The sequence below is a fragment of the Equus caballus genome, chromosome 4 (genome assembly GCF_041296265.1).
Source record: "Equus caballus isolate H_3958 breed thoroughbred chromosome 4, TB-T2T, whole genome shotgun sequence".
NCBI classification, from domain to species: domain Eukaryota; kingdom Metazoa; phylum Chordata; class Mammalia; order Perissodactyla; family Equidae; genus Equus; species Equus caballus.
This window is the reverse complement of record NC_091687.1, coordinates 13251049-13276970: the sequence shown is the minus strand read 5'-3', so window position 1 is coordinate 13276970 and position 25922 is coordinate 13251049. Positions and strand designations below refer to the sequence as shown.

General features: G+C 45.1%; 1 protein-coding gene across 6 annotated transcripts in view; it reads left to right on the top strand.

Annotated features, from left to right (window-relative positions):
- The window catches only part of GLI3 (GLI family zinc finger 3), a 263246-nt gene that overhangs the window by 55693 nt on the left and 181631 nt on the right, over positions 1-25922 (top strand). The window contains exon 2 of one of the 6 annotated variants that reach the window (XM_070264362.1): positions 16675-16767. The exons of 4 other annotated variants lie outside the window; for them this stretch is intronic. In XM_070264362.1, the coding sequence (XP_070120463.1) occupies positions 16737-16767 (31 nt within the window). In that variant the 5' untranslated portion in view covers positions 16675-16736. Of the gene's footprint in view, positions 1-16674; positions 16768-23650; positions 23808-25922 lie in introns of those variants that run through there. One more of the 6 variants, XM_070264365.1, reaches the window with a different exon arrangement.

Below are 25922 nucleotides of genomic sequence, written 5' to 3'. Positions count from 1 at the left end.
AAGGGGAACTGGATATTTACAAGGAGGAAGCCATTGGCTTTATAAGGAGAAAACAGATCTCGCTTCCTTTTGAGCATCGTCGATATTTCTCATTCCTTGGCAGTACCAGTTATGTGTTATCGATAGGTGTCCTAAATAGTTCCAGATCCATATAAAATAATGGGTCTTTACATTTCAAAGCTCATCTTTTAAAGATCCTTTATAATGTTTGCCGTTTAAGATGACCATTCCTGAGAAACAGGCAGCCTTCTGGGCCATTCTTTATTTTTATTTAGTAGACAGTGGAAAGGGTAATCACATCATACCTTTTTAGGCCTCAAAGATCTAATGCAGCTTCCTGGAAGTATACCTCCCAGTTCTTTCACTTTCCCTTCTTCCAGAAAGACTGTTGCTTGTCTTCTCCTCGTCTCTCCAACAACTCTTTCTGCCTGCTCATCTCTCAGCTGATGACCTTACTTTTCCACTTTGAGCAAATTGAAGCCAACAGAAGAGAACTTTCACCAGCTCCTCCAGCCACGTCTCCTTACCTCCCAGGATCTGTGCCCTCACGCCCTGCTGTGCCCTGTTATCTCAGATGATGTCTAAAGCCAGTTCCTTCAGATGCCCCAGAGTCCCATCCCTCTCACCTTCTCTATGCCGTCACTCCCACAGCCATTGCCCTTCCCTTCTATGGCATCTATTTTGTTTTTCTCCTAGATCGCTCCTATCAGTATATAAATATTTATCTTCTTAAAGGAAACAAACAAAGCTCCTTGACCCTATTGCCTCTCATGTCTTTGCAGGAAGTCTTTAGAGTTTATATTCACTGTCTCCATCTTTTTTTCAGCCATTCTCTTTTACAGCCGCTCTGGCTTTGGCTTTGCCCTGATCTCTTGCTCCATGAAAACTGCTTTGTCAAGACCACCAGTGACCCCACGTTGCTCAATTCACTGGTCAGTTTTCAGTCCTCATTTTTGGCCTATCAGCAGCGTTTGACACAGCTCTTCATCCTCCTCAGGGTACCTTCTTTATTTGACAGCCAGGTCACCTCTCCGCCTGGTGTCTGCTTAGTGCCCACCCCTTGTGCATCTCCTTTGCTGGCTTCTCCTCTGTCCCCAAACCTCTTAATGCTGGGGTGCCCCAGAGTTCAGTCCTGAATCCTCTTCTGTCTCTCTGCTCATTCCTTTGCTCATAGCAGTCAGTCTTATGAATTGAAATATCATTCATCTTCTCAGTTTGCTCCTAACTCCCAGATTTGTTCTTCCAGCCCAGACCTTTCCCCCCAAACTCCTCATATATTCAACCACCTATTAGACATTTCTGTTTTGATATCTAATAGACATCTTACATGTGACGTTACAGAACTGAGCGCATTTCCAATCCTCTCCAGCCTGCTCATCTCCGTCTTTCCCATCCCTACTTGTTGGCAAGGTCATGCTCCCAGTTGTTCAGGCCCCAAATGTTGGAACCATATCCTTTCTCTCTTTCACGCGCACACGCACATACACATACGCATACACACCACCAAATCCAGCTTATTAGGACCGAAGTCTGCTCCTTGCTCACCGCCTTCTTGGGAACCCCCTTCAGCGCTTTCCTGGATGACACCAGGAGCCCCCTCCCCTGCTTCTTGCCTCCTCGGTCCTTGCTCCGGTACAGTCTCTTGTCAACACAGAGTCCCAGTGAGCCTTTAAAAATGTAAATTGGATTGTGTCACTCTTCTGCTCAAAACTCACCAAGGGGTTCCCATTTCCCTGGGAGCCAAAGTCCTCTAAAGGCCCTGCATGCTCGGCCCCTCCATCTCTGCCCCCTGCCCCGCTCTGCTCCAGCCACGCTGGCCTGCAGGCTGTTTCCTCAACACCCCAGGAAAGCTCTAGCCTCAGGGCCTCTTGCTCTAGCTGCTCCTTCTTCCTGCACATCTGCTCTGCTAACGCCCTCATCTCCCTCAGTCTGTGCTCCAGTGTCAGTTTTTCAGCGAGATCCACCGGGATCAATCACCTTATTGCCTCCTGCCTGCCTCCCACCCAGGCGCCATCGCCTGATCCCGCTCACATGACTCACTTTTTATTTTTCCTTTGCTCTTAATGCTCTCTCACAAACACTGCCTCTTTCCTCTGCTATACTCTAGGCTTCCAACACTGGGAATTCGTGTCTATTTTGTGGGCTGACATAGCCCAGGTGCCTGGAACGGGGTCCGCTTACTAGACTCTAGTACATAGTAGGAGCTTAATGCATATTTGCTGAATGGATGAAGGGGCCCTGGTTCAATCTGGTGGAGCCCTTCTGTGTGCTGCGAAAGGACCATCTCCCCTTTCTTCTTGAGAGAGGATGCTGAATTCCCTGGAGATCAAAGGCAAGGTCCTTTTTTTTCTTTTGCCTTACCTTAGGTGGCAAGAGCAGGCCATCTTTTCTAAGGCACATATGCCAGTGTGGTCAGTACACGGCTTCTGCAGGGGTGGTAGCTGCCAAAGAGACTTCCATGTGTGACTGTGGGAGTCAGTGTCTGCCTCTTGGTGGCCTGCTGTTTGCTCTCATTGATACCACCGACCCTCAGCCGAAACTCCGGTCCCGGCAGAGGCTGCCTGTATGAAACACAGAGTTAACTTTTACAGCTTTGCCACTGCTTTGAGTGAAACACATTGTTCTGTCTTCTCCTGGAACTTTCTGTTCCAAAGGAGAGAAGTTGCGTGGGTGGCTTCTGGTTCCTTGTGACATTTGTATGCTGTCGTTGGCCAGCATCCCCTCAGCTGGGACACAGCTGGGCCCTCGTTGTTGCTGGGCCCTGAGGCGGGGCATCTGCTGTTTCCACTTGATTTCTCAGTTGTGCACACCTGACATCTGTTTTAGCGCAGATCTGATCGTGTGGCCAGTTCTGCAATAGACTTTGAGCTCCATGAAGGCAGAGCTGTGTGATGTCTGTCTCGGTGCGCTGACATCCGTGCTCTCTCACACATGGCGGGGCTTAGTGAATGTTTATGGGATTGTGAGCCGTGTTGCCTGGAGCAGAACCTCATCAGAAGTTACGCATCAGGCAGATGGAAAGAGTTCTGGAGACGGATGGTGGTAACGGTTACACAACAATGCGAATGTACTTAATACCGTTGAACTGCACACTTAAAAGTGGTTAGGGTAGTAAATGATTATGTTATGTGTATTTCACCACAATAAAAAGAGTGGAAAACAAAGTTATGCATTAGGCATCCCACCAGCCTGTGACACTCTAGCATTGCCTTCCTGGCCAAGCCAAGGCAAGGAGGCCCGAAGAATTTCTCCTGAGGAGCACATAATTGTTCGTGTCAGTTTTACATTATTAAAAATTTAGCCCCTTGTCTTTGCTGATCTCTGTTTTTAAATTTGATTCCCTCTGCGCTTTGTCTTTGGTTCCTGTATCCCTTTGATAAACTGCTTATTAATGCTCATCCTTCCATCAAATTTAACATTTTCAATTTCTATGTTTGAAAGCCTGGAGAAGTGCAACCGGAGCGCGGGGTCAGAGGCTTGGGTCCCGGACTCAGAGGGGTTCAGACCCAGAGCTGCCACTGACTCCGCATGTCCTCCACCCTTTCACACTTCAGTTTCCTCTCCTGCAGACTGGCGATGGTGGTGGACCAGCCTCATTTTCCCCCTTATTTGGCCTTTGAGTTTCACTGCAATGGCTTCCAAAAGGCCTTGTGCTGAGTCCGCCTCCGGGTTTGAAGTCATAGGAGTTTTTCTTGTTTTGTTCTTGAAGGTGCTGACCTCCTCTGGGGGCTGTTCCCCTGCCTCTTGTCTCTTCTCTCCGCACTGGCATCTCTGGAGAGTTGACATGATTCAGTTTGAGGGTCCCCTGAGGCCTTCACTGACCACCCCCATCTCCAGTCACCCCCGCCCCCCCCGACTAGAATACGGGCTCTTTGATGGGGACCTGTCAGAGGGAAGGAAGGAGATGTCTCATTGCACCTGGCACAGCGCCTGTGTGACACACTGGGTGCCCAGGAAGGAAGTGAGTCAGGCAGGAGTGAATGAATGAATGAGCGTGTCCCCTTCTCGGCTCCATGAGAAGCTCCCCTCCCACTCAAGTCTGGCTCCGTTTTCTTGTGTGCTTTCTGTTGAATAGCTTGGCCGTTGCCTTGAAAATCTGGGGGAAGGTTTTACATGTGCGAGGCGAGAGGGCACAGCTTCTGCGCTCCTCCTGGGCCCCAGTCTCCCTGTCTCCAGCCCCCTCCAGGCAGCGGGGGGGGCAGTGATCCATAATCCATCTTCTACTAAGTCCAAAGGAGAGCCTCACCCCTGGCTGAAGCTTCGGAAAGTGGTTCCTTGCAGGAATTCCTCGCCGAATTAAGTTGTGGACCTTTTATTTTTCTCAGTAGCCTAGGGCTGAAGGAGCAGGTTGTCTCAGACACATGAAAGGTGAGGCAGCAGTCTGTCCCAGCTGAGTGTGGCCTGGGCGAGAGTCTGCTGTTTGTACAGCCGATGGGCTTGTGTCGCTCTGGGCATCTGTGTGCATGAATTCCTGTCTTGTTCTATTTCTTCTGACTGAACGAGGAGTTTTTGGGCCATTCTGGGCCAAGCACCTGGAAGGGGTGGGGAGGAAAGGAAGGAGGGAAGGAGAGAGAAAGAGAGAGAGCGCGATACACGTACACATACATGTGTGTGATATTTGTGAGGGAAAGGGGGTGAAATGTGCCCTTGGGATTCTTGGCCCCATGGACTAGTTTGATCCGGGATGGGGGTAGAGAAGGTTTAGAAATCAGAGCCGACAGATCTGTTTTTGTGAAGGATTTTGTGTGATCTATGGGCTTAAACCGGATTTGTCAGGACCTGGGGGCAAAGCAGTGCACAAAACTCTGGAGGGGGCGTTCTCTTGTACCTCTGCTTGGAACCCAGCTCCTTTCTGGCATCTCGATGAATCTTTGAGGATGTCTTTGGGTCAGCACTAGCATATGTAGGGTACAAGTAATGGGGTTTGAGTAAGTGTTACATGCAATTGAAATAGGCTTTCATGACAGGCTGGCCAGGGCATCTGTCGCCTTGTTGGTCACCATCCCTGGGTTGGACCATCTAGCTGGCTGGCCCATGTGGCTGGCCATCCTCCTCCATCATTCTGCCTGTGACTTGGAGCTCAGTTGACAAGTTCAGACCTGCCACAGAGAAGAGGCTGGTTGTGGGGCCTGTCCTGCCCAAGGTTGAGTGCGTGTGCTGTGGAGTCCCATGGACCCAGTCTTCATCTGACTCTGCTGACCTTGGGGAACTTTCTTACCCTCTCTAAGCTTTGGTTTTCTCATTGTCAAAACGGGCATAATATGATTGTGATGAGGATTTCAGGAAATCAGAGACGTGAAGGGTTTGCACAGCCTGCTGTTGAGTAGCTATTGATGTTGCTGTTAGTATCCTCATTCACCTTAACATGCGAATTGAAACTCGCACGGGGCGGTTACTCCCCCAGAGCATATTTTGAGTCTCTATATGTTTATCTAACTTAACTCGTTTCCTGCCCACAAAAGTTTTATGAGAGACGCTGTTGGCACTTCCATTTTTCGAAATGAAGAAACTGAGGCCCAAAAGGGTGAAGTTTGTTTCCTCAGCTCGCACAACTGGGCTGAGGTGTGAAGGGCGAGCATTTCGGGGAAATTGATCCGGCGCACTTTACTCAGGCTAGCATCACTGGTAAATGGCAGCACTTAAGAGCATTTATCACTCTGTCGGTTACAGACCCACAGGTGGATGAAATATCACATATGTGGTGTGTTTTTGATCAGCTCGTATCTAAGTCTCTCTAGGAACTTAATGGACTCAAAAAGTTGTACCGGGTGCAACTCTGAGCTAACAAGCCGAATTTATATAAATCAAGCAGGAAGGATAACCCGCAACTCTGCAGACATGCTGCATGTCAGCATGGGGCGAGAGGATCTACTGAGAGCTCACATCTATAGAACCCTCCTCACGGGCGTCCCCTTAATCCTCGCGGCAAGCCACTGCCATTGCCACGTTTGCAGATGAGGCGATGGCGCTGGGGAGTTCGGGGACTTGTCTGCTGAGTGTAGTGAGGGGCCAGGCCTTGAACCCTGGCAGCCAGACTCCGAGCCTGTGCTGTCACCCTCTGTGCGGCCCTGGGGGGCGACTGAGGAACACAGTTCATCAAAAACGACCTGTGAACCGACAGATGAAAGAGGAGGTCTTTTGTGAACCGAAACGTGCTTTAGTTGTTTTCTCTGTGTGTCAGCGAAGAGCTACCATGAACTCCCAGGTCGTCTGGCAAAGGGCTGATTTATGAGGATTTGCTCAACTCTACCAGCTGGTTAACAACACGAAGCTTTTAACGTTTCAACGGGAGGCAATGAATAAACAGTCGGGCGGGAAGAAGCTGGCCAAGTCCGTGGGGTAGACTGAAAGGTGAATTCAGTTGAAAGCAGATTTGACACACATTGCAGACATCTCTAGACTCAATTTTGAACTAGTTCCCAGTAAACTGGAGTCAGGAAATCAGAATTTGTAGGTCAGTTCCCCATTTCTCACAGAGAAAAATTCTCAAAAGAAATCTTTATTTGTATTATTGGGGGTGGGGGAACTTACCTGGTTTAGTGAAGTGAGTCAGATGGAAAAGGAAAACCTAGTTGCCCAGATCATAAGAGGTGATGGGTAGCCTTCATTGATCTTAAATTTGATAAAATTGCCATCTGAAATTTTTGAACAATGAGAATGTTTATATTTTATATTATATCCTAAGCATTAATGCCTCGTATATATTTGTGAGCCTTTTATCCCATAGAATACCTGAAACCACACTACATTTAATTTTTTTAAAAATCAAATAGCATCAGGGATCTGCTTTACATTGCCTTTTTTGTCCTTTGGAAGAAATATAAAATTAGGATATTTTTGTAGAACTCACATAGCAGGCCAAGTTTTCTAAAATTCCTTAACGTGTTGCAGAAACAAAAGCCCTGTGGCAGTGGTCAAGTGTGTGTCCAGTGTGTAATGAGCAAAGATGGAAAGTTGTAAGAACCGAAATGGACAAGCTCTACTTTGGTTCTCAGAGTCTTACAGTTTTCACTTTTCTTCCTCTTCCCCCCTCTGTGTGAACCCTTCCTGAGGGCCATTGGCTGTATTCCATAGTGTTCCTAAAGAATTCCCTGAGGTTCTCTCTGCTTTGGGAAAACCCTTTGTGCTCATGAGAGGAGCCTGGTTTGGATGCTGTCGTCAGTCTTCTGGCAGGTCCGTTTTAGGATGCAATTGAGGAAAGGAAAGGAGAACAGGAAAATACAGAAAAAAAAATTGCAGAATATTATAATATTTATCTGCCTCTAAATCAGAATAAATGGGCAGCTTTCCACAAAAGCAAAGATAGACTGCAGACTCATTACCCAGCTGTGTGCAGGACACTTGTCCCTTCATGCTGCTGGGTTTATTGTGGAGACTGAAAAAGTAGTATTAATGCAATTTACAAAATTGCTTTCCAGAAATGAGAGCCATACTTGGGCCTTAGAAGTAACTTAAAGTCGCTTGGATGTCAGGGAAGACGAGAGGTAGGAAATCTCTCGGCGTGCGTTAGCCTTTCCACTGATTCCTTTAGCAGTTCATGCCTGTGGGTCTGTCAAGGGCGGCTCGGCTGACCCCGTCTGGTGCTCATGAAGGCACCATCTGTCCGGATGAGGAAGGCAGCAAGCATCTCATGAGCCTCCACAGGGCATCTCCCTGGGGCAAGAAGCAAAATAAAAATGTAACCGTCGTCAGGACAGCTTGGCTTGCAGGGAGAGAGAGAAGGACCAACAGCAGTGGCCCACAATGGTCTACCCTCCAGAGTGCAAGGTGCTGCCCAGGCAGGAGGGCTGCCCGCCTTGGTCAGTCGTCTTGACTAGTTGTCTTTTTTGCTCTGACTGCTGTTCCCTAGCAATGGGATTTTGAATAAGATGCTTTATCTCTCTGTGCCTCAGTTTCCACCACTAAAATGTGCGATAATCTTTATAGTTCGGACGATTGCTGCAGAGTGGTGTTAGATAGAAGGTGCGTGCAAAGCTCTTTGAAATGCCCTGTTAAACGTAAGGTGTTAACAGTAAAGGATGAATTGTGTTAACTTTACTCAAGGGAAGATCTCAATTTTGCTGCTGAAGGCTCTTCTCCAGCTCCCGGGCAACATGTTGGATGCCCAGATCCAGATCCGAGGGTGGACCGGGAGAGCTGGGCGGTCTCAGAGCTGTCGTTCCCCACTGCCCCATAAGCTACTCAGGCTCTGAGCCTCTGAGACGGCTACAGCTAGAGGAAGGGGCAGCAAGGATGTGTCCAACCCATACATTTACTTGGGGGTGGGATGGTTTTGAGACCATTTCATCCCTTTAGCCCATTAACTATTGCATCTTATCATCTGATTCTGCTAGTTGATAGAAATTCCAGTTGCCCAAACCCTCTGACTCTGGGCATGGTCGTGGTGACCATCCATGATTGTTCAGCATCTCCTCTACCACAGCCTGTAGTGGGGCCGTGAAGACACATCGAAGTCTCCTTTGCAAAACCCACAGTGGGGATCTAGCTGAAATGAGATATTTGAACTGGAGTAGCATGGGTGAATCCTGCACGCTCCCACCCTTGACTCCATTTGGAGCTGTTAACAGTTTTCTTCTTAGAGTCAGCATGAGGGCACACTCTATTTTGTGAGTAAAAAAAGACACCCCCCCTTCCCAAAAAGCATCATTCAAGTGTAAGAAAGAATTCTGAGGAGAAGCAGATGAGAACAGGTGATGTCACAGTCGTGGGTCTGTGATATCCCTGATGGATAAGGAGTGGCGAGTGTTTCTGTGTCAGAAAGGGGATCCTTAGGGAGCTCAGGTGCCGAGCTTTGGTGTACCTTTACCTGAAAGAAGCTTTGGAAAGTGTATAGACGTGAGGTTTATGAGAAGCCCAAGTCCCAGGGCTGTTGGCTCCCAGTTCTGTACTCTTTCTGTCTTACCACGCTTTCTGTCCCGTAACACTTGGTTATGGCTTTCTAATAACAAAAGCAATAGTCAGTGTAGAAAATTTTAAAAAATATTGAAACATGGCAAAAGAAAATAACGATCACCATGATTCCTCTACTCATGTCTGGCTGAAAATGCACATTTTAGTACATTTCCTTCTAGTCTTTTTTCTACACGTGTGTATCTGCACCTCTCTTCAACAAAGTGACCCAGGAGTTGGAAAGTCTCCTGTTTATTTCATTCCTGACATACTTAGATATTATCTCCCTCTCAGTTTTCCTCATAGGAAAAGATTTTAAAAATCTTGATGTTTTCGTTTAGGAAGAAGGATCTGCCCCTTACAGAAGGCACAAATGTGCCATTTAGCGAAACCTGTGACACAATGACATATATGAGAGAAAAGGCCGTGAAATCACGTCACGTTGAGACTTCTGAACAATCTGTGAAAATTTTGCAATCCAGGCTGCTTTTGAATCTGATGCTTATTAGAAGCTCAGGTGAGAAGCAGGACAGAGGGAACTGATAAGACACTGCCTAGAGCTGTGTCGTTCAGGAGAGCTGGAAGATAAGACGGTGTGAGTTTGCAGTGGAAGAGGCTGCAGTTTTTGTAGAAGCATGTAATTGCACATAGAACGATTAACAAATAGCTGTGTGCTGAGTCAACCAGGTCGCTGCTGCAGGGAGGAGAAACAGAAGAATTCTCACAGGTTGTGTTCTGTCAGGGGAATTAGGGTTAAACTGGGCATGAGCTCACAGCATGCCTGATACCTCCTTCCCACCCCGAGGGGGGTTTAGGAAAGAAAAAAGATGCTCAAGCAAATACTTGATTGTGGCCACTGCGGTATGAGAGTTCTGGCATCTCTTTTATTTACCATTAACTCATATTTCAGAAAGACCACAGGCTTTCTTAAAGAGCCCATAAATTCTTTATAAGAGCTATAATATTTAAGTTTGAAACGGCTCTGAAAAAACACATTTATTTCTAAATTAAACATTGATTTAAAACTTTTTTTTTTTAACTTTTAGGAAAGTATTAGAAAATGCAGCAAATGGAAGAGAATTAAAAACCCTCATAATTGATTTCCTGGAGATAACCACCACTGTGAACATTTTGATGTACGCTTCCTGTCCTCGCCGTGCCCGGTCCTTCTCTTCTCCCTGCTTTGTGGATAGTATTAATTTCCTAATGTTGGTTATTTAGGAGTTCTACTCCCTCTATTATAAATAATGTTTCAGTGAACATCCTTCTAGCTAAGCCTTTGCATGGAACCTAAATTACTCCTTCGGTGTGTACCGAGGAAGGGGATCATTGGGCCAGCTGGTATATGCATTTAAGGCTTGTCAGCAGGTCACAGACTGGTGTATAGATATGAGTATACAAATGCACCGCTTTTCCCCTGCTGATAATACTGTTTTCTCCTTTACTAACACTTCTTAATTTGGTATCGAGGCAAAAACCCCCACAAAGCGGTATCATGTTTCACTTTTTACTTCTTGAATTATACAATGAAGTAAAAACTAGTTTTCAGTTTCTTCTTACACATTTAAATGTCTTCTTCAATGAAGTGCCTGTTCGTGTTCATTTTTTGGAGTTTTTTTGTTATAGAGGAATATTGTTTTAAATGTTTCAAATATTTGAATATATTTGTGTTAAGCTACCTAAAATACACAGCGGTAAGGTTCATGTTTAAGAATGATCATAGCATTTGCGAATGGGAGCACAAAGGAGAAATCTGAAGAAGAGGACATTTGGGAACTATCTGGAAGGTTTTAGAACTGATACTACGACTTTCCGCTGAAGGAGATATGCACGTAGAAAAGAGCACATATCATAAATCGTACAGTTAAATGATTTTCACAAACCAAACATGTTTTTGAAACCAGCACCAAGCCCCGGAAGCAGACCATCATGGGCACCATGGAGCCCCCAGTTGGTCCCCGACTTCTCCCAGCATAGCCCAGCTGTGGCTGTTTCTGTGCTTTGTAAATTTGTAGCTGGCTTCTTCCCTTTTGCTCTAATTATGTTTACAAGATTCATCCACGTCTTGTGCAGTGTAGGTGTTCATTCCCCTTGCTCTCTGGTATTCCATTGCATGAATATGCCCCAAGTTATGAATCCTTCCTACCGCAAATGGTGAACATTTCGCAGTTTCCGATTTTGCGGTACAGATAGTGCTGCTATAAATATTCTGGTATATGTCTTTTGGTACCCCTGCTGTTGGGAGTAGAACTGACATTTTAACAAACTTTCATGCACCCACATCCTTCTTCTGTCCTCTCCACCTATATCTTGAGAAAAGTAAAGAACAGCATGGACTTTCAATACTCAGTGTTGTTGTTGTCTTTCCTTGGCGTTACTTTTGGCAAGGATGAAGGTGGTGGAGTTCTCTTAACAAGGTACTGGGTACGGATTCAAATTGTCAATAACGACTGTTGGCTTCAGGCTGGGCTGTCATCTCTACATGAAGAATTACATTTTACATCCTGTTATTTTCTTCTTTATCAGTTCTTGATTCACTCTAGTAAATCGAAGGTTCAAATTATCTTAAGAGGAAAGAGTTTATTAACTTACTAGTCTCACAAGCAACCTTCCTAGGTTTACTAGTTTAATGAAAACCACATCTCTGGGGTAAGAAACTGGATTTAGGCCCTGTGCGTGCTTGAGTTGAGGTTGAGAAAGGTACCAAATCTGGACCACACTGCTTTGTGATCTTTTGGTAGAATTAAATAAAAGGCATTAAAAAAATTTATAGCTGCCTTTTACCAGCTTTATGTCTGATTTTTTTCCTCCCTAGATTCTTTGGCTGACATGAGTTTTGAAGTTCTGCCACATTCACTTATCAGCCTGTGGCAAATGCCGTCCTCACCAGAGCGAAGATGAAAGGCTGAGAGTTAAAAAAAAAAAAAATATCCATGTGCTACATAAAAGTGCCCTACCCTTGTAAGGAGCTGGCAGAGTTACCTTTATTTCTCTCTCTCGTTCTCCGTATGTATGTGTAGGAAAAGCTAGATTCTTCAATTGTTATTTGCTAATTCATCATTTGTGTGTACATCTATTTAAAAGTTAGCAATACTTTGCAATCACATCTAACCTGATAATTCATCATCTCAAGGAGGGCCAAGTATCTGTGGATGCCTTTTCAGTTTTATGGGTCTCTCTGTACACTGTGAATCACTTTGTACTTTTCCCATATACACGGGCTAAACATTGACCTCCCCAGCAACTGTCATGAGGTGAGGATTGAACACGTGAGGTCTCAGTCTACGGAGCGGGTGACGCCTGACGCCAGGAGAGAGGAAGTCTTTGGTATAGGAGTTCATGTCTGTTTTTCTTGCTCTTTGTCTGTTTATTTTCATTTTCATTGCTTTAGTGTCTTTAATGTTTTATCTGCCATTAAAGGACACTAGCCTTAAATTGATGAATAGCAAGATAATTTTCTTAACTGATAATCTGGCAGCAGTAAACAGGGGCATAAAGAATCATAATCAACCCCTGCAAAATGCTCCTATAGGTGACTTCCCTCTGTCCCCCTCTTCCTTGTTTGTCGTCCTTTTCTGTTTAGAGCTATGCTTTCATTTCTGGCATCTTGTTTCTAGGCGCTCCATTGCCAGGGCCCACGTGGACACCCCAGGGTCCTTTCCTCTGGGACTGGATCCTAATCACACAGATGCAGCTGCTGCTACCCTGGATGCAAGCTTGCCCTGTCACTGTCAGATGACCCCTGGAAGTCCCACGCCATTCAGTCAACTAATTATTCATCCATAGAATAATTTTCTGGTGCCTGTGGTATGCCAGGCATAAGAGACACCACAGCTAACATCTAAGCTAAGATCCAGCCTCTGCCCTCGAGGAGCTTATATATTCTTGTGGTGGAGACATACAAGGGAACAGCTAGTTAGAGAGCAGTGTGAGAAATGCTCCGGTAGGCACTGGGCAGGGAGTGGAGCAGCCTCAGAGGATGGGGAAGAAAAGGGCTGAAGGTGGTTCCTCTCTCTCAGAGCCTTTGTTCAGGCCAAGCAGCCTGGGTTTGGTCTTGTAGACACTGGGCTTCATGGAAGCTTTGTGAGCACAGAAGTGACGGGTGCTTCTAGAAGATCTGTAGGCAGTGGAGTGAGAGGATCACCAGAACTTTTAACATCGCTTCCGTTTTCACTGCTCCATGGACACTCTGCTTTTGCACCCTTGAAATTAAGATTGAATAGATGTGATTTTAGGATTCACCAAGGTATCTGGTTCTCGGTGTTTTGTATTTTCCTCTGTGGTTTGAAGCTTCTTGGCAAGACGGGGTTCTCCGTTTTCGGTTGAATTTCTCAGAATGTTAGTATGCTCAGTGACTTTACAGAATCTTCTTGCTTACTTTCAAGGGGCTTTTTAGGTGTCCCTTTCTGTGGTCAGCCCAGGAGAGCACAAAAGAAGTCTAGGACTTGATGTCGCCAGCAACTAGTTTTCACTGGGATGAGGCCTGGGCCTGACACAGCCGGGGAAGGAGACCTCCAGGTGCACTGGCATTATATTTTGAGTTAATGACAATATAAATTGTGTGGCACATTTATGTCTTAATAGCCTGATCAGAGAAATTAAGCTAATCTATGACTTCTGTTTTCTCGTTTTTCAGGGTTCATATGGAAAACTGGCTCCGTATTTGGCTTCAGGAATATGTATTTCTGGGGGAGATACTTTTTAAAGGAATTAAATAAAAATCCTCCTAGCCTCTATGACAACTCTGATGCTTTTGCAAATTGTTTTAACTCTTAAAACCTTTAGATAGGAACACAGCAAGACAGGTCACATTGGATAAGGAAGTATTTTACTAAAACTTGGTGGTTCCTGTGATTTCTATAGTAGGATTACTCTAACGCCAAAGGCTTTCGACAGCTTTGCTGTAACTTCCAGGGAGTGCAATCTATTGAATAGGTTTTAATTCCTTCATCATTTCATTACTGCCTTCTCTTGCGCTGATAAGATCGCCCCTAGAATGTGGAGCTTCATTACGTAAAAACCAAACCTCTTTTTAGGTTCCTTAAATGGATTGAAGCATGAGGGTATACAACCGTATTAAAACACCACCTTTCAAAACTTTATAGCATGGGGGTATGTGCAGGATTTTTTTAGTGATTATTTTTCTGGTTTATGCTATTCAATTGAACTATATGTTAACATCCACTTTGATTTTTTTACTCCACAGTGAATTTCAAGTCTGTCTAGATAGACTCATTAAAAAGGTAAATCAATTTCCAAAGGCCTGGATATTCACACTTTGGAACCATTCAAATTGAAATGGTAGAAAAAGGCAGGTACGCAAAGGTTACGTGTACAGAGTAGGTGAAAGACTGTGTCGGGGCTTCAGTGCAGAGAGGAAGCCGTGAACTTGGCCAAATGACAAATCTTGGAAACAATACAGACAACTTCAGGAGTCAAGTGCCGGCCACACAAGGTCAAGCAGGAGAGGCACGAGGGCAGATCTTAGGATTTGCTCAGTGGTCCTGATGTATACAGAAGAGCGATGGTGTACTGAGTGGTGGTGATGTTGGGCCCAACAAAGACGTAGTTGGAGAAAAGGCAAATCAGAAAGAGGCAACTTTCACGACAGAGGCTAAGGGATGAATTGGTGGCAGGGAGGAGCATTCCTTGCTGCCATGGGAGGGCTGTGGCAGTCAGGAGTGAGCCAAAAGAGCACTCCAGTGTGGGGCAAAGGAGGAGCTGACTGACACGAAAGGCAGGTGTACAGAGGTAAATGCCTGTCTTGGTTTTATTCTGAGTAATTTATGAGGCCCTTGGCAAGGAGGACCGTGGCCTGAATATTACAGAAAGAGGTCAGTTGTGCACAGAATCCGTGTTTGGGTAGAAAATCTGTGATTTGTGAATACTGTTGTCATTTGACGGGAAAAGACAGGTTTGTCGTGTAGATTTGGAGGTTAGGTTGAAAATATAAAAAAACATTTCCTCCTTCCTCTCCTGGACCAATCTTCCCCAGGACTCCAGAGCCAGTAATGCACAGGAAGGGAGACAAATAAAGACGTGCTTCCTCTATTCATCGTTTTGGGAGGCTGGGCCGCTGGAGAGCCAAGGAGAGGCAGCCTCTCTCTGCCTGAGCCAAGACTGAGGTCGCAATGGTTGCTGATATTCCGCTTAATGAACTGTGAGATGCATTTTATAGGGAGGGCTGTTACGTTTGCTAGCTGGACCAGGCTGGGGTTTTGTGTGTGTTTTTTCTCCTCCAAATTATAGAGCAGACTAAAGAGACCCAATAGAATTAACGGAATTGTCAGGCACAATAAAATGGCCTGGGTTATGTGTTTTGGTTGCTGTCTTCTCCAAGTCTTCTTGGAGACTTTAGGAGAACCAGACCAGGCAATGAAATAAGGATGTAAGAATTTTTATCTAAATGGCTTGGCAGTAAACTTACAGCGCTTCTGCCAAGAAATAAGAATTTTCACTTGTGTCAGCAAGATGTGAATTAAAGAGGAAAGAAAAGTGTGAAAACAAACAAACAAAAACCATACAGATACCCTCCAACCAAAGCTGCAGTCTTTTGGAGCATCAGCGTAACTGTTAAGAGTACGTTGGTCAGTTGACTGGATCCCTGAGGAGTTGGTGGATATTGACCAGTCTCCTTGAAAAGCTGAATTACTTTCCCAAACTGGATCTTGCCCAAACCTCCCCTAAGAAGACCTGCCTCATCTCTGCTCCCACCTTCAACACCTGAAGAAGAACCTTTTCCTTTCTCATAGCCTTCTCCTGACTCTGACATTACTGTCCACCCAGTCTTCTGCACCAGCCTGTGGCCTGTGCTTCTCTTCTCGGGTAGTTTGTGTCTATAAAAACCACAGTCATAGGGGCCACGAGGGCAGCAGCCATTTTGGGTTTGTTCCTCTCAGAAGGTCAGATTTTGTGCTGGGACACGTGGGGACCTTGACACGGACGCATCTGTATGAATGGAACGTGGAGAATGGCTGGCCTGGCCCAGTTTCTATTCTTTGTGTTGACTCAGCCAGCCGACCTAAAACCCCTGGACCCAATTTTTCACCCGATTTGCAGACACACTGTCTCAGAACCCTGACTGCGTTTGGTCGGGAGATTTCCAATTTGGTGGGAACAAGAAGTCTCCAGACTTTATTCTTGCGTGTGTCACCTCCATGACTATTAACAGAAGTACATGCCAGTCTGGGTCATCCTGCCATCAGAAAGAGATCATTAGGGAATCTGTCTGGCTCAACAGAGGGCCCTTTCCCTTATCCTTTAAAAATGGTGCATCGAGTAGCTTGATGTGTGGGAAATAACCTCTGCCACCTGCAACTCCCAGGGAGAGTGTGGCGCTTGTGACATAAATGGGTACTTGTTTGTTTTGTGACTGTTCTTAAAAGAACCCCAAAAACCCGACAAGTGCAGACACACCCTAAGCTGGATAAGAAGACTGACCTTGAGTTACACACAGTTCACATTTTATATTTAAAATTCATTATTTATCCCAGCGCTCAGTGCATTGAGAGAGGAAACAGGAAATGTTTTCTTCTCTACCTTTGGGTTTATAAGAAAAGCTGAAGTCCTCCTTTCCCCACCATATAAATTGTCAGGTTTAGAATCATAGGGAACTAACTTGATCCCCAATTTAGGGACTCGTGACTTGGAGGACGTTCTTTTCTCTAAGCTTGTTTCCTTCATCTATAAAGTGGGGTGATAGCAGTAGCCACCTTACAGTTACTCTGAAGGTTTGGAAGCATCTGTGCTAAGAGGTGGTGCCTCATTTTTGTATGTAATTCCCAGGTACGCTTCATCGGTTCGCTGATGGGGATTCTTAGCATGTCCTGAGATGGGTGAGTCAGGGGATGGCGCACCTCTTCCGTAAAGGGCCAGATAGTAAGTATTTGGGGGTTTGTGCGGGCTGTTTGGTCTCTGTCACTACTCAACTCTGCTCTTATAATGCAAAAGCAACCATAGACAAAAAATGAATGAGCCTGGCTGTGTTCCAATACAACTATTTATGGACACTGAAATTTCAATTTCATCTACTTTTAGTGTGTCATGAAGTATTACTCTTCTCTTGATTTTTTTCTGCCTTTTAAAAATGTCAAATCTGGGGCCGGCCGCGTGGCCGAGTGGTTAAGTTTGCACGCTCTGCTGCAGGCAGCCCAGTGTTTTGTCGGTTCGAATCCCGGGCTCGGACATGGCACCGCTCATCGAGCCATGCTGAGGCAGCGTCCCACATGCCACAACTAGAAGGACCCACAACTAAGAATATACAACTACGTACCGGGGGGCTTTGGGGAGAAAAAGGAAAAAAAAATAAAATCTTTAAAAATGTCAAATCTATTCTTGGCTCACAGGCTGTACAAAAACAGGCAGTGGATATAGGTTGCCAACAATCACCCTAGGAGAATTTGCTTGATCTTTTTTCGTAAATATTATTTATGGAGGAACATAAAATGGTTTTCTTGCGAAGATTCAAGTGTCTTAAGTCAATGTAGAAAACTGAGTAGAGAAGAGATTGATATTTTCATGCCAATTTCAAGCAGGCATACTTTGTAAATGTTGGTGAAGAGCCTGACCAGGATACATCAAAGAAGTGGGTGAAAGAGATGACCAGTTGTAGTTATAGGTCATGAACTTGGATCCGTTTTCCGGTTGTGAAACAGTGATTCTTGTCTCCCCAGACGTCTAGCATGGTTCTTGGTGATGGTCTACACGGGTTTGTTCCTTTAGACGTTTCGGAACACTTCTCTGCATTGTCTCCTTTTTTTCCTAGGATATCTGTGAGAAGTTGGGTGGACAGGATGGGTGATATCTCATTTTATGTAAGAGGGAGCAGCGGCAGCCCAGAGAAAGTCTGTGACCTGCCAAAGGTTCCACCAGTGTAGCAGTGGAATCGGGCCCGGAAGCTCAGTCTTCTAGCTCCTGGTCCAGGGCACTTATGTCTCACCACCCTGCATAACAGTCTTATCAAAAAGATGAGGAGGAGGGGCTGGCCCCGTGGCCGAGTGGTTGGGTTCGCGCGCTCTGCTGCAGGCGGCCCAGTGTTTCGTTGGTTCGAATCCTGGGCACCGACATGGCACTGCTCATCGAACCACGCTGGGGCAGCGTCCCATATGCCACAACTAGAAGGACCCACAACGAAGAATATACAACAATGTACCGGGGGGCTTTGGGGAGAAAAAGGAAAAAATAAAAAAAATCTTAAAAAAAAAAAAGGATAAGGAGGAGATTAGGGGTCGTACCTGGTGCCATAGTTTATAATATACTATTGTATTTAACCCATAGAAAACCCTGTCAAGTAACAGGGGTGAGTTTTGTTATCTACCTGTTATGTGAGGCCACTGACAATCTGATGTATTTTACATTACCCAGGGTCACACACCCATTAAGTATCAGAGGCGAGTCTGGGACCTAGGTTTTCAAACTCCTTTTATTATACCATGCTGCCTTATTATACGACATGGCAGTTGATGTCATTAATACCCAAACATTAAAAAATAAATTGAAAAAGAAATAACCACTCCTGTCCTGGTTCCAGCCCCTGGCAGTGATTTTTAAGTGGAGGTTTGTGTTATGAGAATTTTTGCTTTCAAAATGCTGCATGCACCTCCTGTAAAAGGTTGAATTAAATGATTTTATTTTTGGTAAGTGGCCCATGTAAGTTTATTATTTATTTATCTTGGTTCTTTTTGCTTCAGCTCTTTTGGCTAAATGAAGCCCTGCTGTATTTTTATTGCATACCCCATCGTTAAAAGAAATTGAAAAGACGCTTGTTAGTTTTAATATTGCATGGGTGGAAATATATCTGGCACTTTTAGGAACAGTTACAATTCCTAACAGTGCATTTTCAGAAGTAGTCTGGTTTTGTTCTGGATTGCAAAAAAAGAGAAACCTTTCTTAAATTTGCTATAATTCGATAATCATCTTTCGTTGAGGAGAAGTCTCTGCTTAGTGTGACGCTGATTTTATTGGCTCATTCAGCATTCCTTTCCAGCCTTGGGAGGGGAGTATGCTCTGGGGCAGCATGAAGGGCCTTTCATTTGTTGGTAAATAATCCCAGCAAAGCTGCTTCCAAGCACAAGTTTTCCCCCTTTCTCTATAAACCATATGCTGCTTTAACTATTGGACATATGCCCCTCTCAATAAACTCTGTACGGCTTTAACTGTTGGACCTATTGTGGAGTTGAACACAAACCAAATACTCGGGCTGCCTCTTGCCTCTTAGCCTGCAACGCAGTCCCTGAGAAGACAGTGTGAAGTGTTCCTTTGCAAAATAGCTATTCAGAACGTGGAGGCACTGTGGCAAGAGAACAGGTTGCGCCGGAGGGAAGGGCTTGGGAGAAATACGGTGACAAGGAAGTAATTCAGCCTGAGCACGAGAGCTGTCACTTGCCCTGCGAGATCCTAACCGTGTCCAAGTTCCAAACTGGGCAGAGTTAGAAATTCAGAGAAGTTTCTGAATCACATTTCACAATTCTGGTTTGAAGTTAACAAGTTCGTTTGATTACAGTCTGAAGTATCCTTCCTGATAACCTTTATGGGAAGAGGAAGAATAATTTTAACAGCGAAGATGATCTTCACAAGTACATATAGAAAAACGGCAAGCAAATCAGTGTTCTGCGTGCTTTCAGACCCTTGGCAGTAGGCTCTTTGCAGAAGTTACTAGTCAGTCATAATAGAGGAGAAAGTTGTGTTCATCTGGCCACATACCTGACACATGACTTGAAGCAGGTTGCTTCAACTTGTTGAGCCTCGAGATATTTACCTGAATAACTGGGGTGATCATCATGCAGACCTGATAGGCCTGTGGGCATTCCATGGCATGAATGCGCACAGAGCACTTAACATTTAGCGCTCATTTTCTAAGTGCTCCATAAATGTGAGCAGCAGTCCTGGTGGTGCTGAATCTTTTTGTAATGCACTTTCCCTTTTATGCCTTTCGGGGGGTGGCCTGCTGAAAGCTGGGTTCCCAGGCTTGGTGGGGAAGGAGGTCTGGGCATTTTTGGTACTTATTTAGAAGGTGCTTATGCGTAGATACAAAATAATTAAAATCATCATATAATTTTATATAAGCAATTTCTTGAAACTTCAATAAAGCCTTATATTAAGATATTATTAATATGTGTAAAAATAGCCTACCAGGCACTTATAGTTTTAGGGGGTAGAATAAATAGTTTAAAACAAGACTTCAGGAGATAAATTTGTGGGGTAATTTTTCAATTTATGTGTACGCGATTTGAAATTCTCTAGAGAATTATTGTAAAGGTCATACTTACGATAGAATTAAACATAAAAGTAAAATAAATCAACTTTTTCCACCCTCTAAAATGGTTGCGAAATACAGAAACATAAAAAATAATCCATAGAAATATTTTCATGCTATTTTGGTGCATTTCTGAAAGGTTTTTTTTTGAATTTTGGAATTTTGTATGGAAATAATTGTATATTTTTCTTCCTCTCACCTTCCCTGCCTCCAAAAATTTGGATCCTTAAAAAGTTTGGAGGCATGGTAGCCTAGGAGGGAAGTGAGTGGGCTCTTGATTCTAATTGACGCTCTGCCACTCTCTAGCTGTTTTCTTGGACAAGTCTGACTCAGTTTTTGTATCTATATAATGAGGAACATAATAAGTCTTACCTCATAGGGCTGGCATGTGAGGCCTTAGAACAGACCTGGCACTCAGTGAGGTTCTTTCCTGTGTTCATTAAAATCTTCGAGTGCACTGTATTTAATGATGTAATATTCCATTGTATCGTAAGATAATGGACATCTATTTTAACTTGTTTCCCTTATTATAAACAACACTGTGATGGACATCCTTGCCTATCAATCATTATCTTCTTTGCTAATTTGTTTCCTTAAGATACATCCTGGTAGAGGGACCCACAACTAAAATATACAACTCTGTAATGGGGTCGGCGTTGGGGGAGATTTGGGGAGAAAAACCAGAAAAAAAGAAAAGATTGGCAACAGTTGTTAGATCAGGTGCCAATCTTTAAAAAAGGAAGAAAAAAAAGGATACATCCTGGAAGTGGAATCATTTGATACACCTGTCCCATTAGGGATTTTAATAGTGTGAGAGTGTTTCTTTGTGTCCTCCCTAACACTCAGTGTTATGGCTTTTACAGTTTCACTGTAATGTTCCTAATTGTTTTCTGCGTGCAAGCTTTATATCAAAAGTGTGTATACCTCTAGCATAGTAGCTACCTCCAGAGTGGCCAGATCCAGTCTGCTACCTGTCTGCCCACGAGCTAAGGATGGTTCTTTACATTTTTAAATGTCATGTGAAATTCAAAATTTCAGTGTCCGTAAAGAAAGTTTGATTGGAACACAGCCTTGCTCCTTGGTTTGCATCCTGTCTCTGGTGGCTTTCCACTTAGAGCAGCAGAGTTGGTTGCTTGCAAAGTTTGGACCTATGCTTTAGGGCGTTGACCAAAGTTCACATTCAAACTTATTTTATATTTCTTGTCACTGAGTTAGGGAGGTCCAACAGCCAGATATTGAAGTGTGGGCTTCAATGTCCGACTGCCCAGGCTCCGGGCTCTGCCCACGAGCCAGCTGTGTGACCAGGGTAAGCATCCTCGCTCCTCGGTGCCGTGGTTTTCTCGTCTGGCAAATGAGCATCATGAAGTGTGTTTCTGATCAAGTTACAGCAAAGAGTAAGTGAGACAGGTGAAGCCCTTCCTACTCATAGTAAGTCAGTGTTAGCTGTCATTAATTGGTCCATGGTTAATAGACTTGAGTTGGCAAGCTTTTGAAAAAAGAGATTGGTAGGAAGAATGAGTGAGACTAAAATTACTTGTATTTTAGAAAGGTAGGTGAATTTGGTCTTTGTTTCTTTTATCGCTTGAACTGGGACTTCTTGAAAATAAAAATATATTCCCTTGGCGTTACGTTCCCCTAAATGGGCTTGGAAAGCTGGAACAAGGCCCGAAGAAGGGTCTGGCTTGTGTCCTGGTTCCCAGGCTCACTGCAGCGGAGCGTGGGTTGGTTGGTGTCTGCCCGGTCCAGTTGGCCAGAGAAGAGGAGAGCAGTGGGGGACCACAGTATCCTGTCTTGGCTGTGACCATGAAGATGGGCTTCGAGGGGCATTAGGGTGTGTGGCCCTTCCTGCTTCACTCCTGACAGTACCTAGGCCATTACCTGCAAGTGTTTTATGAAGTTGCAGACTTTTGTGGCTAAGTATCTGGAAGCAGGCTGCTGAGGCACACTCATGCCTCACAGATGGTCCAGTTGTGAAGAATCAATGTGGTATTTTCATTTGGGTTTCTCAAGTGCACATTTCATAGCTGAGGTCAAAGTGGGCTGTGGCTAGAGGGAGCTTCTGCTGGAGAATCTGACCGGGGCTGGGCGGGCAGCACCTGGCCTGGCCCGGAGGCTGAGTCAGCAGAGGAGAGCCCTGCTCCGGACCCTGATCTGTCATGGTGGGGGCGGAGCCTCCGGCTCATTTCGGTGCAATCATGATATTCTCTTGATATTTAAATAGACTCTCCAGGAGAGTCTGATCTCTGCAATGGAGTAAGCATGGTCTGTAAAATTTTATTAAAACTATAATACGGCCATATGCTCGGGTTTTCTCATTACGCAGTCTTCTGAAAACAAAAACCGTGCAACATAAACACACCAGATGAAGCCAGTTAAGTTTGTGTTCACTCCTGCAATTTAAAAAATGGTAGAGAGGTTAGGAAATGGGACTTTGATGTTGGGGGGGAGGGGCGCCAATGGGGACCACCATTTGTTAATGCTGCCAGAAGAAGCTGTTCCAAACAGATTTATTCCTGTGTTCCTTTAAAGCAAGAGCAGGCTCTGAGTCCTCCTGCCAGACGGGCTGGGGTAGATGTCCAGAGAGATAGGATCGGTCCCATGGGAGGATGCAACGGAGGATGCAGTGGAGGATGCAGTGGACGGCAGCAGCCTGGACACTGGCCTTGTGAACGGGCATTTCATTGTTCCATTAAACTGTTGATTGTGGATCTCTGTATGGAATCTTAACTGCTCGGGTCTGTATGAGCAAAGTAAGAAAGAGAGACTCTTCATTCTTTAGTTATGAAAGACTGAACCCAAGTTCTCAAGGAAATCTCTAATACCTAAATGTTCGTGAGACTGTTACTCACAGATAGGCATAAATGCGCTATTAAGCGGTAGAAAAAAAATTTTGGCCCTCCTGAGAATTTATTGTACTGCCTTTGATGTCACTAATTAACTCACTCTTGTGTAAGCTGCGACTAGCAACTAATAGCGGGCTAATAGAAGCTTCGTGACATTTTAGAATTCTTAATTCAAGGAAGGGTCTTCGCAGGCTCCTGGAAAACGAGGAAGATCTCCTCCTCTCTTTTACAGGAGAGCCTGCAGGGGCCCTCGGGGGCCTGTCGCATCTGTGCTTTGTCTTCCCTGGTTCACAGGCAGCTTTTGGCTAGTGCTTTCTTTCTGGAACTTTGAAAGTTGGTTAGGACGGTGCTTTGCGCTTGGACTTAAATGCCCTGGCGTGTTGGGTCATGTTCCGCCAAATCCCAGTGGCTCTTTGCTGTCTGTGGCCTTAATGCCCAGAAGCATCCTCCCAGGGGCCTGCAGGGTTGTAGACCTCTGACTTGTGAGGGTTCAAGAGGCAGAAGGAAAGTGAGCGGAAACTTTCTAGGCCACAGGGCATGCCTGGTTAGGCTTCAAACAAGCTGATAGTGTTCTCAGCTCCTGATTCCCCAGATTGGCATGGAGTCCTCATTGTATTATCTTTAAAAAAAAAAAAAAAGGCAGGAGGCTGCTTGCTCTTCATCCATCAGAGCTCTCCGCTGCAGTGCGGGTAACAGCATTTCGGCTTTTCCGTTTTTGTTTATCTGAATTCTCATCGTGCTTTCTCTACCTACTCTCTTCTATCCCAGGAACCTCTTTTGAAGTTGAATGGAGCTCTGTATGCTGACAACTGGGGAGTGAGGTGAGAAATTAGCCCTGAGTTGAGCACTCACCTGTTCTTTGGAGCCAATAGTTTCTGCTGAAGGGCCGGTGGGATGTTAGTCAGTGTGGACTGTGTTTTGTTCGTTGGCAAAAAGAACTCTAGAAATGTTAAAACAATTAAGAGGCTCCTACAGCTCTGATGGAGGGCATGTTCAACTTTCTCTCCTTTCACCTGGGGACCTCCTAGTGATGAAAAGAAGAGAGAGCTCCCCTGTACTCTTGGAGGAAGGGTTGCCACTTGAATTTCTCCAAAGCTTCAAATCCTCCTGCAGCCGTCTCGTGTTGCAGGCCCTGCAGTGCGCTTTAGAGCTGGCAGACAAAGCGGACAGAGGCTCTCTCCAGATCCATCTGGGCCACTCCTTCTGTCATCAGTCATTGTCAACGGGAGATGTATGTGTAGCCGCACAAGGGCGATGTCTGACCCCAAGGGCATTGGAAATGTTCTTAGAGGAGGCATTGTTTGCTCGCTCCCTTTGGAAGCCAAGCTCCAGACGTTGTAGGGAGCAGCCCCTGATTTAGGCATAACTTGCTATCTGGGTGGAAAGAGGCAAGATTCTGCTTCTGAAAACTACAGGAACTTTATTCCCCCTTCCCAGCGCGATTCTGCATGGCTTATGAATACACTTAGCCTCTCTTCTTTTTCATTTCTGATCTCTCCTTGGTCAAAGTCGTGGGGAGAATTCTGAAACAGGGAGGCGAGGCCTTGGGTTCCAATGGTTTTTATTCAAAGAACATCAAAATGTAAATAACCAAAGAAATAAAAGCAGACAAGGTGCGACAAACGCATAATAGGAAAAAATGAAATAATGCTCCTTCAAAACACAGCGAGGCAATTTCTTGGGAGGAAAGTGGAAAACGATGCTCTGCTTCTTGCTCAGAACAGGAAAGGGGGGCCCCAGGCTCGTGGAAGCACATTAGAAACTGCAGTAACACAAGAGCCTTGACTGGGCCTCAGCGTGCGACAGAGTAGGGGTGCTGTCCTGTGTAGGGCTTGTGTGTGTCTTCGCGCCGGTGCCAGTGGGATGCTCCATGGACCCAGACCTGGAGGTTGGATGTCTCACTATATGTTTTTCCTTTGGGTCCCCTGGGAGCTTCCCAGGAGTGGGTTTATGTCGATAAAAACTTAATGGGGGAGTATCGGAGTTTTGAAAATGTCTGTGCGTAAAAATCTACTTACTTTTTCCCCTCTTTTATTGGTGGTAGTGGTGGTGGAGGCCGGGGGCGCATACAAACTCCAGGTGTCATTTGCAAACCTGCCCAGCAACAGACGTCTTGTCCTGTTAACAGGGCGCTGTGGCTCCAGTAAGGCGTTGGAGTTCTTGCATCACTGGCTTGCCAGGCACATGGCTGCCTGTGTGTGATCTGGAAACCGGACCTCGCACCTTGTCCTGCTGCAGGATTGGGTTGTCGTGGGGATTGAGTGACATGGTGGAAATGATAAAGCGTTCTATGGAGGGAAAGGATGATTTCTTAAGGAAAGGGGCCATGTTTGCTGGTGAGGGCTCAGCACGAGTCATCTGCATATTGATTGAGGCTCAGACCTGTGTTTTAATCCATTTGAAGATGACTTTATTATATCATTCAGTATGGAAATGATGAGGTTTCACAAACTCAGACCCTCTTAAACATGAAAATATTATTTTCTTATTAGAATCCCGTTCGGCTGGAAATCTGAGTATCCAGTTTTCCCCCCCTCCCCCCTCACATTTTGTTGCCTCCTCCCCGCCCCCCATCCAACCTTCATTTTGGCTCACCGAAATCTGAGTGCCACTTTTCTGGGAAAGCCTGATATTCTGACTTCAGTTTTGTAATTTAATGATGGAGAGTTTCCTTAGTAAACCAAATTTAGAGTCCTAGAATGCTTATCTTATATCCAGACCTTGAACATAAAAGGCATTTTATACCCGCAATTGTTCATTTAATGAGCAATTGCAGAGTGCGGGCCGGTTAAGGGATTGAGCTATATGCACTATTATTGCAAGAAGTATTCCGAAATACCAGAAATAGGACGTAAGCTCTGATCAGGGAGACTGCGAGCACAATTACCTTCTTTTCAAATCCTTCTGTGACACTGCGGGAGGAAAAAGGACTTTGA